We start from the raw sequence: 13044 nt of genomic DNA, 5'->3' as shown, positions 1-13044 counted from the left end.
GGACACAGCCAAGGAAGTCTTTGAGAAAGGAATGAAAATCATTGAGATCCTCCTGAAGGCCAGCTTTGCCATTAAGCAAAAGAAAGTTAAGGGGCCTGCAAGGGAAATTCAATTCCTAGGGATAAAATGGTAAGATGGGCGTCGCCACATCCCAATGGAGGTGATGAACAAGATAACAGCCATGGCCCCACCAACCTCTAAGAAGGAGACTCAGTCTTTCCTGGGTGCTGTGGGGTTTTGGAGGATGCACATCCCGAACTACAGCCTGATTGTGAGCCCTCTCTACCATGTAACCCGCAAGAAGAACGATTTGGAATGGGGCCCTGAGCAACAACAATCCTTTGAACAGATTAAACGGGAGATTGCCCAAGCAGTAGCCCTCGGGCCAGTCTGGGGAGGGCAGGAGGTTAAGAACATGCTCTACACCGCAGCCAGGGAGAATGGCCCTACCTGGAGCCTCTGGCAGAGAGCACCTGGGGAGACCCGAGGCCGACCTCTAGGCTTTTGGAGCCGGGGATACAAAGGTTCTGAAGCTAATTACACACCAACTGAGAAGGAGATACTGGCAGCGTACGAAGGAGTTCAGGCTGCCTCAGAAGTGGTCAGCACTGAAACACAGCTCCTCCTGGCACCCCGACTGCTGGTGCTGGGGTGGATGTTCAAAGGAAAGGCCTCTTCCACGCATCATGCAACCGATGCCATGTGGAGTAAATGGGTTGCGTTGATAACACAACAGGCTCGAATAGGGAACCCCAGCCGCCCAGGGATACTAGAGGTGATTACGAACTGGCCAGAGAGCAAAGATTCCGGGATGTCACCAGAACAGGAGGTGACACATGCGAAGGCGGCCCCACCATATAACGAGCTGCCGGATGAGGAGAAGCGATATGCCCTGTTCACTGATGGGTCTTGTCGCATTGTGGGAAAACATCGACGGTGGAAGGCTGCTGTATGGAGTCCCACACGACAGGTCACTGAAGCTGCTGAGGGACAGGGTGAATCCAGCCAATTTGCAGAGGTGAAAGCCGTTCAGCTGGCTTTGGATATTGCTGAGCGGGAAAAGTGGCCAAGGCTCTACCTCTACACCGACTCGTGGGCAGTGGCAAATACCCTGTGGAAATGGCTGCAGCAATGGAAGCAGAACAACTGGCAACGTAAGGGTAAGACCGTCTGGGCTGCTGAAGTATGGCAGGACATTGCAGCCCTTGTGGAAAACCTTGTTGTGAAGGTGCGCCATGTGGATACCCATGTACCCAAGAGTCGGGCCACTGATGAACATCGACACAACCAGCAGGCAGACCAAGCTGCTAAGATTAGAGTGGCTCAGGTGGACTTGGACTGGCAGCGCAAAGGTTCATAGCTCGGTGGGCCCATGAGACCTCGGGCCACCAAGGTAGGGATGCAACATACAGGTGGGCTCGAGATCGAGGGGTGGACCTCACCATTGACACCATTGCAGAGATCATCCATGGATGTGAGACATGTGCTGCAATCAAACATGCCAAGCGGGTGAAGCCCCAGAGAAATGGAAAGCGATGGTTGAAATATAGGTATGGAGAGGCCTGGCAGATCGACTACATCACACTGCCACAGACCCACCGCAGGAAGCGCCACGTGCTCACAATGGTGGAAGTAACCACTGGATGGTTGGAAGCTTACCCAGCACCCCACGCCACCACCCAAAACACCATCCTGGGCCTTGAAACCCAAGTCCTGTGGCGACATGACACCCCAGAGAGAATTGAGTCAGACAACGGGACCCACTTCCGAAACAACCTCATAAGTGCCTGGGCAGAAGAACACGGCATCGAGTGGGTCTACCATATCCCCTACCACGCACCAGCCTCTGGAAAGATCGAGCGCTACAATGGACTGTTAAAAACCACATTGAAAGCATTGGGAGGTGGGACCTTCAAAGACTGGGACATGCATCTAGCAAAGGCCACCTGGTTAGTCAACACAAGAGGGTCTGCCAGTCGAGCTGGCCCGGCTCAGTCGAAACCTCCACGTGCTGTGGATGGGGATAAAGTCCCTGTGGTGCGCATGAGGAATATATTGGGAAAAATGGTCTGGTTTAGTCCTGCGCCAAGGAAAGGTAAAGGCAAACCCATCCACGGGATTGGTGCACCTGGTGGGTGATGCAGGATAATGGACAGGTCCGATGCGTACCACAGGGGGACTTGATTGTGGGTGAGAACATGCCGTAAAATATGCTGTGCCTTTGTAAATTATTACTTTGCTATTGTTAACTGCTAAATGGCAACTGGAAATGACGCAGATGGTATAGAATAAAGGGGTGGATTATGTCATGGTTCAGCTAGGATAGGGTTAAGCTTCCCAACAGAGAGAGAGGGGGAAGGGATCTCCAGCCGGGTTATTCATACCATGCTGGCATCAGGTCCAGGGGCGGAACCTTTTTTTCACCTTGCTTTTTGGCGGGCAGGGTGGCGGGAATCCTTTGTCCGTAAACCAGCTACCGGTATTTCTCTGTATATCTTTTATCTTGTTCACTGTTATTGCTGTTCATTGTTATTATCATTGTTACTGTTGTTGTTCAGATTGTTCTATCACTCTGTTGTATTAAATTCCTTGTTACTTTAGCCCGGGTCTGTGCCTAACTTCCAGCCCAACCGGCCGCGGGTGGGGGAGGGGCAACGGCAACGTGCTCTCCGATCCCGGCAGGAGTTAAACCTGCACAGTAAGAAGCTTAGCATGATTGATTTTCAACCTTCCAACTCATGCAACAGTCCTACAGACCATATTAAAACATGGAAAGCTACATCATGCATTACCTACTTAGCACCAGTCTTCTTCTATACTGAACGTTAATGCAGTGTTATCTTAGGGTAATGTTCACTACTTTGTAGACAGTCTAGTAGCTATCACTGTTTGGTTTCTATTGAAAGTAATATGCTGACTCAATAATGGAGTTTTTCTGATTGAGTTCTGCGCAGCTGAAGATTGCTTTTTTTTTTTTTTTTTCATTTAGCATGTAGCTGCATGCATCAGTTTGTTGTAATTGGTTGGAAATTGGTTTTAGTGGCTGACAGTTCCAACACTGGTTTCAAGCCATTTGATACAGTTACTGTTTGTGGGATTTTTTTTAACCATAAACCTCTGGTCATTAGGGTTCACTTGAATGTCTAGAAAAGAGTGTAATTTCAGATAGAAATTTATTTTTTTACAGGGACTAAGGCCTACCTAGGAGCAAATACAGTTCTTGCCTCACAACATGTGGGACAAATGTTGCTGTTTTCCATGGGCATTTCTACTTGTCTATAATATACAATTTCTACTTGTCCGTAATAGCAGCCGAAATCTGCACTACATGTTTTGGCTTATTCTGCTATTCATACAATATGTTACTTAGCTGTGTAGTGACTTTCTAAGCTATTCTGCTCTTGCCCGTCTTGAGGTAATACTGTTTTGTAGCTTCCTGGACTTGCAGAGTTGTGTGTCCTTCCTTGTATGCTTACTTTCCAGTGTACTGAGTTTTAACTACTTGATTCAGGATTAAGAATCACAGTTATGCATCTCACTTTGAAAAGGATTTTAAAAAGATGGGCATCATACCTTTGGGGTAGCCACCTTGACACCTTATACAAACTTATTCAGTACAGAAAATCCTGGAAAACTCCTGTCCTTCACTGTGTTGTCAACATAGCACAGTCTCCCCAGTTCCAATGCATTTTGCCAGCCTGTGAGACAGGATCTCTCACATGCATCAATCTAACAAGCATGAATTGCTGATAGGAAACTGTAGGGATTTGAGCATCTTGATATTAATTCCCCTGGTTAAAAGTGCTTACTGACTTTTTTTTGTCTACTTTAAATAAACAAAATCAGTTTCTAATCAGAGAAGACAAGAGATTTAAACTACCATTGTAACGTTGCCCCCCGGGTGCAACACATACTAGCATTAATCTGCAAGTATAGCAGCGGTGATGCTTGTGTATTCCGTGGTGATAGCCTTCTTGTCTGGACTAACAGGATGAAATATTGTCTATGGTGTCTTCTTCACATCATCAGTTTCATTTTGGTGTGTTTGGTTTTGGCTAACTTACGAGGATATCCTATATTTCCGTGGGTTGGGCAAATAGTAGTTTGAAGTTAACTACTAAATGCATGCTTCCGAAGTCATGCCCTCATACATTGGGTGAAACATCTTGAGGCAGTGCATGTCCTGTAGACAGCCATTGAGTGAGGAGGCCTAACCAAAGCCTGAGCTGGGTGATGAGCCTGTTTTAAGTGTCTTACATTCCTTCTTCCTTCCATTCCTTTGCATTTATACAGGCAATAAGGGGGACCTTGTATTTTGTCAGAACAGGAGAACAGCAGTAGATTCATGCTGTTGGTTAACTTCCTGTGTTTGGTAACTTGTGTCTTTTTAAAGTAGGTCAACCCTTGGATATTTTTAGGAGTGATTTAAGTTGACTGCCATTGATATTTGTCTTTGGATAAGTGCTTACGGGTGTCGCAGCTCTGAGTTAGTAATGAATGATTTTCTTTTAATGGCCTGGGAATTAATACCTTACTGGTTAGGAACATTCACCTTTAAATTGGTTTTGAAAATCCTTTTAAAAACATGCACCTGGCTGTGTGCCTGATTGCAGTAATCAGGGGTAGAGGCACATCTCTGCACCAGATACATACATACATACATGATAGGAAATCACTTTCTTAGCAAGGCAGTAATGGTACAGTTTAAATCCCAGGAAAGATCAAGCAGGAGTCAACATTTCAAGGTTTGTGGGTTTTTTGTTCAGCTTCAGTTTCCAATGTAAGCTGTACTTGTACATTACTTATGAAAGCTTTTTTATTTCAGTGACAGCTGATGAGCTATGGAAAGGAGCTTTGGCAGAGACTGGCGTGGGAGTAAAGAAAGGAAGAGGAAAGAGAAGGAAGAAAAAGCTAAGGAAGAATCTCAATAGAGACCAGGAGATTGGTGAAGGTAGATTCACAAATAAGGGGCTGAAGACATGTCTTGATGTTTTCGTGTATAGTGTTTCTTAATAAATTGCTGTTAATTTCTGTGGTGTCAGGACTGCTTATTTTTGTCTTTAAAAAAAAATCCTGATATGATTGTTTAGTGTTATTCTTAGATCTTAAATGTAAATTTTGTATCATAAAATGCACTTGAAATATGTGAGAACCTTCCATTTTATTGCATATTTCCAGCGTGAAGAGTTTCAGTCCTGATTTGGCACAAAGCATAATTTTTCTCTGTTAAATCTAAGGACGTTCTGGTTTCCTCTGGCCTGGTCTTAATGCTCCTGTCATACAAAGTGGGACAGTCCAGACAGTTACCCAGCGAAAAAAAGAAGAACAAGAGAGAATTCAGTCTGATATTGTTCAACAGAGAGATATATGGGAGAAGAAAAGAAAAATAAAAGAGAGAGGGAGGATGGAGTGGAAAGTGTTGGGGAGGTGTCATTCTGGATCCTCCTGACCCAGGTCCTCATGGAGGTAAGAAAACTGATTATCAGTTTTGTCTTACTTAGCCTTTCTGATAAGGGGCTTGAAGAAAGTGAGATGCAGACTTTTTCCTGTGATTGAAAATCATTTTCTGTACTTCTCTTATGTGCCCATACATGAAGCAGGGCAGCTAAATCGAAGAACAAGTTGTGTTAACACAAGTGAAATTTGTTAAATCACTGCTTAGTTTAATATAGCTGTTAGACTATTGTATTGTGTTATAGACTGTATGATGTTATCCTGTACTACAGAGTACTGTATTATGTTGTAGACTTACAGGAGTATTGAAGTATAGAAATACTTTTCTGTATTCATCATCAGTTGTCTTGAGTTTGAAATAGAGCCATAGTTTTTTATAGTTTCTTAAAGGATCCTGTGGGATAAATCAGACTTTTTTTTTTTTTTCCTAGGCCTAATAGTAAAATATGGTTAAAGATGATGTAGTTTGAATGTAGCTAATGTAAGTTCTTTATTTATTTGCTGCCAAGTTAAATATCATAGTGAAACTAGAGGTCCTATACCTAAAGTGAAGAGGTGACTTAACTTTTTTAACAATGCTGTTATTCAGACAACTAGAAATTCTACAGTAGCTTTGTTTAACATTTAGAAGCCTAATGCTTTTCAACTAATTAGATATGAAAGTGAGTTGTTACTGGTATTCAGCTGAGTTTTTCTTGTGAGGCATGTAATGTTGCTTGTGTGTTTATTGTCATATTTCTGTAGGCTTTTCTACTAAGATGAGCTAAGACAGCTGAAGTTTTCTAGCACCGTTGTTTCAGACTTGTTGCAGTCATTCTAAGCTTGTTCATGTTTTCAGAGCTCTTTGTCCAGGAATATGTTCTCCCAGTGCAAGCTTGGATCTTGGAACATATGTTGGAGCAAGTCAACGTAAATGAGAAATCACATGCATGGAATCACAATTATATTATTGTCTGATCTTCTTGCAGTTACCTTTGCTCCCCAGTCTGTCTGGTGTTTTGTTTTTTAATTTCCTTCTGTCTGTGAATATTTTCTGATTACATTCTATTGGATATTAATTAAAAATTCAGACATGCTTTGAACCAAGCCATAAGATAGTAACAGCATTGTCTTTCCAGTGCGATATAATGCCCTCGTCTATGTGGATTGAAGTTATGCTAGCATTTTTGTATCTTTCTGCTTTACAAATTCATGCCATTGTTGCTGTGTACTACTTCTTTGTTCCCTTGCCAGGCTTTCCATTCCTGTAGCTGGTATAGATGATTTTGTGGTTTCTGTTGCTGCAGTGTCTGAGGCGTATAGTTTCCCTCATGTTTACCTAGCGAATTTAAGGAGAGTTTGCCTGCCATCTCTGAGTAGTTTTTGGTTGTCTTCAATTTTAAGAGCAATTCGTTCTGTTTTAATATCAGCATAATATTCCAGTATACAAATGAAAGATTTCCTGTATTTACTTCCTTGCATTTAATTTCATTACCTTGAAAGCAGATATTTCATGGAAGGCAGTGATGTGACAGTGCACTTGGCAGAGTATCACTGAATCTTAAAACTGAAAAACAGAAGATTTGAAAAATCAATAAATTGTTCGAAATTCCCCATAAGTCAGAGGTGGAATATGCAAAAAGTCAAGAAAATTTCATGGTTCTAATTCCATTCTTTGAACACAAGACTGCATTGTTTTTAAATTCAAATATGTTTTCAAGTATTTTATTCCACTAAAAGAAGTGGCAGCTGTTGCAGACATTAATTATTAATATATGAATTTTACCTTCTGGTGCTTTTCTTGATTTTGCTTTTAGCTGATACTATTGATTTTGATTACTTGCATTAAAGTTGGCTGTGTGGAGGCTGTAGTAGGCAGGTCAAGTTTTGCCAAAAATAGGAAAGTGTACTACAGTCAAAATAGGAAAATGAAACTGTCAGCTTGTATTATAAATGTGCTTGAGAAAAAGCAGTTTCTGATTAGTATACACTAATTTCCCTTTAATCTGTTAAAAATTGGAGGGATTTTCTGGTCCTTATAGTTCTTTCAGCATCTTCTTATTCAAAGGATTAATGATTTTGCTGGGAAACTGGAACACTGGCTGTGTGCAAAGCACTGTCAAGGTGATAGGAGGAATAGACCTGAAACCGCCAAACCCAGTGAATCCTTTTGGCCTGAGACTGTGGTGTGGCTGGATTCCCTGGTGTCTAAGGAAAGAGTTCTGATTGAGATTCTGCAATTCAGCCCTTTCTAGTATTCTGGTATTAGATTCTCTAGTAACAAACAGAGGCTGAATATTATGTTGCAGCTTCCTTCAGCAGCATTCATATTTGCTAATGAAAGCAGGTATAGAAAGTTTGTAGAAACCTCAATATTGTGAGCCTTCAACATCTGGCAAATTTGGTTGAAATTGACTGATACGTTTAAAAAAAAATAATTAAAGATTAGGGACATGCTGTGATTGTATATGCTTCATTCTTTTGGGGGGGATATTATTCCCCTACACCTTTACTTATTGTGCCAGCTATGAGTAGAGAAAGAACAGTATTTTTCAATTGGAAAGAAAATTATTTTTCTTCCAAGTTTATGGTGTTTCTTTGCAACTGAGGAGGCTTCAGAGAGGGAAGAGACTGGCTGTCGGCATTCACAGCCTCTACTGTGAGCTAGAAGTTTACTTCTTGTAGACTAGCAGATGTCTAAATTGCACCAAGGTGATCATGTTTATAATCATGAAGGTTGGTGAAGGAATGAGTTCCCAGTTCTTCACCATTACACTGTTTTCAGCTCTTTTCTTGCAGAATTTCAATGGAACCACACCAAATAAATATTAAATGCTTTCATTAACACTGGTCTTCTATGGTATACTGAAATGCTCTTGTTTGTGAGATAAGTTGGAAACTCCTCTGGTTGGAAGGATCTCTTATCTATTCTGCTTCTTATACAAAGATGTTGCATTTTATTCCATTGTCCATTGTTTTCAAAGTCAGTAGGTTTTTTTTCACTGCCAAGCTGATAATAGGGTACTCTGGGTGGAAAACGTGTCTGTATTAAAACCAGATCAATTATAATTATGCGCTCAACTGCAGAAAGGGAAACAAATGTATTTGCAATTTATATTCAGGTATTTGTGTGGTCATCAGGATTTGAAACAAACTCAGAGAAAATGGGATCTTTTTGGCAGTATCTGTGATTTGCAGCATTTATGCCTGCTTCTGTAATATGGATTTTGAGAAATGCTGGTGGGACTGCTGAAAGCCAAGCCTAAGGGATTTGCTTGCTGACTTTTCTTACAGCGTATGTCAGGGTGAAGGCCTGTGGGTAAGATGTGACTGGGCTGCAGTTTGCATGGTTTTGTGCTCTCTCATTTGACTCACTGTCTTCTCAGAGAGTACATGTAGAGATGCCCGTGTCACACCCAGAGCTCTCCTTGCTCTTTTCTCTTCCACAATGTTATAAGGCATTTCAGAAACATCTTACTGCTTTAAAGTCCCTTGTAATGACAGAGCAGAAAACTTACTTTCTGTGCATGGGGAAGGATACATTTGCCACTTAGAGCTGAGTATGTAATGTTCGCCAGAGCAGAGCTCTGTGTTAGGTGTTTCATTGCCATGGTGATGAAAAGACTTGAATGAAGATGTGACATAAAAGCGATCTTTATTTTACAATGCAAAACACCCTAACTGTTACTAGACAGAATAAATGATGCTGTAATTGTCTTTGATTGCAAATGCATTTTTTTCAGGCAGAATTTGAAATTGAAAGAGGAAAAAAAAAAGTGTGGCTATGTGATTCTTGACTATTTGAAATGGCTATGTATTGTTTTGTTTTATCCTCCTCCTCCCCTTTGTGAAATTTCACAAGAAATACGTATCAAATACTTAAAATTTCTTTGAGTCCCTGTTGATTGTCTAATACAAGTTTCAGAATATTCTGAAAAATATTGGATAATAGTTTGGTCATGATGGAAGTGGCCATTTGGTGATTTACATTTTTATTTTTTAACCATTCACAGATTTTGCTCAATGTATATGAAATTTGGGGTTCATTTAGTGTTTTAGAGCAGTGTTTAGGAAAAAAGGCAGTTTACACTGCCAGACAGTGAAAACCCAAAACATTCTGGTTTTGTAACACGCTATGGATAGTTACCTTTCATAGCATTTCTGCAATTGAAAAGAATTAGGAAGAAAATAAGATAAAATTTAACAAAAATGCTTCAGTGTAAGTGGTGAGTTGCAGTGATTTCCAGAAGAAATTTTCAGATTTAATTTGGAAAGTATGTATAGCTTAGCTTGTGATCAAAATATTCAACAGATTCCGAGGATGTCTCAGTTTTTCTATCACCTTTGCTTTCTCTGTGATGTTCAAACAAAGCAGTTAAATTTGTATGTCTTGCTTTACTATTTAAAGAAAAGTCTTCTTTTTCTTACTTTGTGCTAGTTTGGTTATTTAGGTTGGACTGTCTTTGAAGACTATTTCCATCTTGCTTCCCTGCATGCATGGTACTTAAAAAACTGAGATACTGATTGCAGTTGGAGGTTGGGGTCACTAATAGAGCACAACGAATGTATTTAACAGTTGTCATCTCTTAATTATAACAGGAGCTGTATAGTGATTATAGCAAATAGTATTTCACTTTCTGAGAAGTTATAACTTTAACTGGATTTTCTTTAAAGGTAGTTTTCTTCATTAAAGTTGATTTTACTGAAGAAATTAAAAAGCTCTATGCTTTATAAGTAAGAGCTATATGCTGTTTTTTCACTGACGTAAAAGAGATTGAATGAATGGAGTCAAGTAAAAACATGTTTGAGGTCTTTTAAACAGGAAGCAACTAAGAAAGCTCACTTTAGATATGTTTGTTTAAATGATTACCTCTTTTATTTACTGCTGACCTTAATTTATAAGTTGCAGCTACATAAAAATTGTGTCCTTTTTAAATTATACCAGCTACGGGGAGCTGTACTGATAGGTGAGTAATACAAGGAAATGTAATACTCTCTTTTTCTCCCAACAGAAACTTACGAAGATTTTGAAACAAGAATCATTGAGGTAAGCATTACAAATCTTTTCAAGGTCTTTAAATAATTATCACTATTTTATATTGAGCTTGCAATTATTTAACCCGTTTTTGCTAAGTCAGTCTTAGCAGTAGGAATTAGTCTGGTATTCCGTTTCAGCTGCATGACATAATCTGTCATTCTTTGCACTGGGGCCTTATCTTCTCTGAGCAAACAGTATCTAATTCAAGAGGGGTTTTGAGTAACTGTGAAATGGCAAATGCTTGCAGATAATGCTTTAATAGTTCACATGCAACCATAATAGGGAACCTAATAAAGTGTTAGGGTTTTTTCTCAGACAAAAGTACAAATAGAAATTGTATAACTCTGTAAAATAAATAATTACTTAAAGTGAGGGAACAGCAGCAAGGACAGAGAGTGTGGAATGAAGATCCCATTTTGTGTGCCTCTCAAGTAATAAAATACTTGACTTGTGGAAATACGACTGCACAACCTCTAAGGTTATAAAGTAGGTGTGTTTATTTAGTGCTGAGGCACACGGGAGATCATTCCACCACAAACGTGCGCACCTCTCGTGGCACCTTGTCTTGGTTTTATGCTAGAAAGCATTACATATTCATAATACACCTATACATATGCATAACCTATCCCCGCTTCGTATTATAATGAGCCTGAAAGTCTGTTTCATATGTTCCGCCTCAGTCTCATTCTAGTCGCGTCTGCGCAGTGTGTCCCAGTGATCGTGGGCTGGGGTCGCAGAGATGAAGTAGCTCCTCTTCCTCACTGTTGAACTTTTTCCCTCGGTTTCTTGCGCAGTCTCTGTAGCCTCCTGGACTCAGGCCGGACCCTAGGGTTGGTTTTGACCAGTTTTTAGGGCTGTCTTCCTGTTCCATCAGGAAGCATTCTCTCACAGCTTCCATCAGTCAAAGTTTCCATATTGTTTTGCTCTCTGGCCCATCAACTATGATCTATTATCCTATTTTAATCTTAGTTATCTTTTAACTAATAGGCCTCTAGTGCCTAGCCTGATCTCTAAGTCTTCCATCTTTATCTCTAAACTAAGTCATACCTTCATTTCTTGAGTGCCTAATTTCTATATCATATTTTAATTTCCTAGCTCCTCATTTCATACTTACTTGTCCTAGATGTCTTAACCTATGATATTTTTATCTTGTTGTGGATAAAAGTATTAACACAGTAATGATTTAACAGGAATCTTAGATTCATTAATAAATAACAGCAATTGGTCATTTACAAAATAATTTAGAAGATGTTATGAAATAGTGACTTATTTACAGATTCTAGGATAACAAGATTCACACTAACTTACTTCATGGTATCTTAATTTATACATATGTACATGTGCATACACAAACACAGAGATAAAAGTATTTGGATCCAGTAGAATGAAGTATGTACCCACACACCAGTAGGTAAAGAAAGAGTGGGCGAAAGAGAAGCTAGCTCAAAGTAAAATTTCCCTCTTCTGGAGTTTAGAGTAAATCCTCACAATGCCTTGGCATTCCTCAACGGGCAATAATTGAGACTCGAGCGGGTTGACTTCGCCCTGGCCTTCTGTCAGCTCTGGCAGCAGACGACACCTTAAGGGTTTTGGTATGTGAGAGGCGTCCCAGCTCAGGCGAGATGCTGGTCACAGGCCCGCTGTGATCCAGGAGAGCTCAAAGGGTCTCTCTTGTGGTTGCAATTTATAGGGTTCAAGATAATTGACTTTTGTCAGATACCTTTTGCTCACACCCAGCTAGAACAACGAAGTATTCTGGTGCCTTCCAGCAGTTGCACAAGAACTTGATGAATTCGCAGCTCTGTTGCTATTCCAATTTGACTGCATCCCAGGCACAGGTGTGCCAGGCCATCAGGAGATGATGGGCTGTTATAGCCGTTTCAGAGCAATCGGCAGGGGCAGGAGCCAGGCTTGATTTGTTATCAGTTCTTAACTCCAGATTGGTGTATAGCTCGGGGAAGATGGGTGGAATCACACCTAGCACCAAGCAGCCCAACAAGGAGGGGCAGGGAGGGGTAAGAATTGTACCACCACACTTCTGGGAAAAATATTCCAACAGGATTTCCCATTCATAGTTTTATATCCACTTTGTTATTGTGCTTATTGACAGAGTAAGCATGATTGTTATGACTGAACTAATGCAAGCCTTGTTTCCACCCTCATTTCTAAATAGATTATATTGCTTATCTACCTATCAAAACTAGTAACTGACAAAGATGTCTGTGCTCCGGTATTTTCCTTGTCTCTGGTTTTTAGTAAACAAGTTCTAATACCTGTTTGATAATCCTGCTACCTTTGTTTGCAAATAATAAGGTTGTCTTCCACGTGCTTGTCCTGCGAACTTAATCCTGGCTGGACAGCATAGAATTCTTCTCTGTACTCCTGACTCTTGTGTCCAGCTGACTAGGGCTTCTTAATGGAAGTGTGAAATATTTTCAAGAACAACATACGTGCTGAAATGCCTATACTAGATATTTAATGGAATCAGTGAATCACCTTAGAATAATTTTGTTATGGTAAATTAAGGTACAGAGATTTAAAAATATTTAATCTCTTACATTTCATGACATTTG

General features: G+C 40.4%; 1 protein-coding gene across 1 annotated transcript in view; it reads left to right on the top strand.

The window, feature by feature from the left end:
* The window catches only part of LOC141971320 (small ribosomal subunit protein uS5m-like), a 99436-nt gene that overhangs the window by 44655 nt on the left and 41737 nt on the right, over window positions 1-13044 (top strand). The window contains 4 exon segments of the mRNA XM_074928639.1: window positions 4826-4951; window positions 5238-5388; window positions 5390-5466; window positions 10446-10480. Coding sequence (XP_074784740.1) covers window positions 4826-4951; window positions 5238-5388; window positions 5390-5466; window positions 10446-10480 — 389 coding nt within the window.

The sequence above is a fragment of the Athene noctua genome, chromosome 1 (assembly GCF_965140245.1).
Source record: "Athene noctua chromosome 1, bAthNoc1.hap1.1, whole genome shotgun sequence".
NCBI classification, from domain to species: domain Eukaryota; kingdom Metazoa; phylum Chordata; class Aves; order Strigiformes; family Strigidae; genus Athene; species Athene noctua.
Note: the sequence above shows the minus strand (reverse complement) of the source record. Positions and strands in the feature narration are given on the sequence as shown.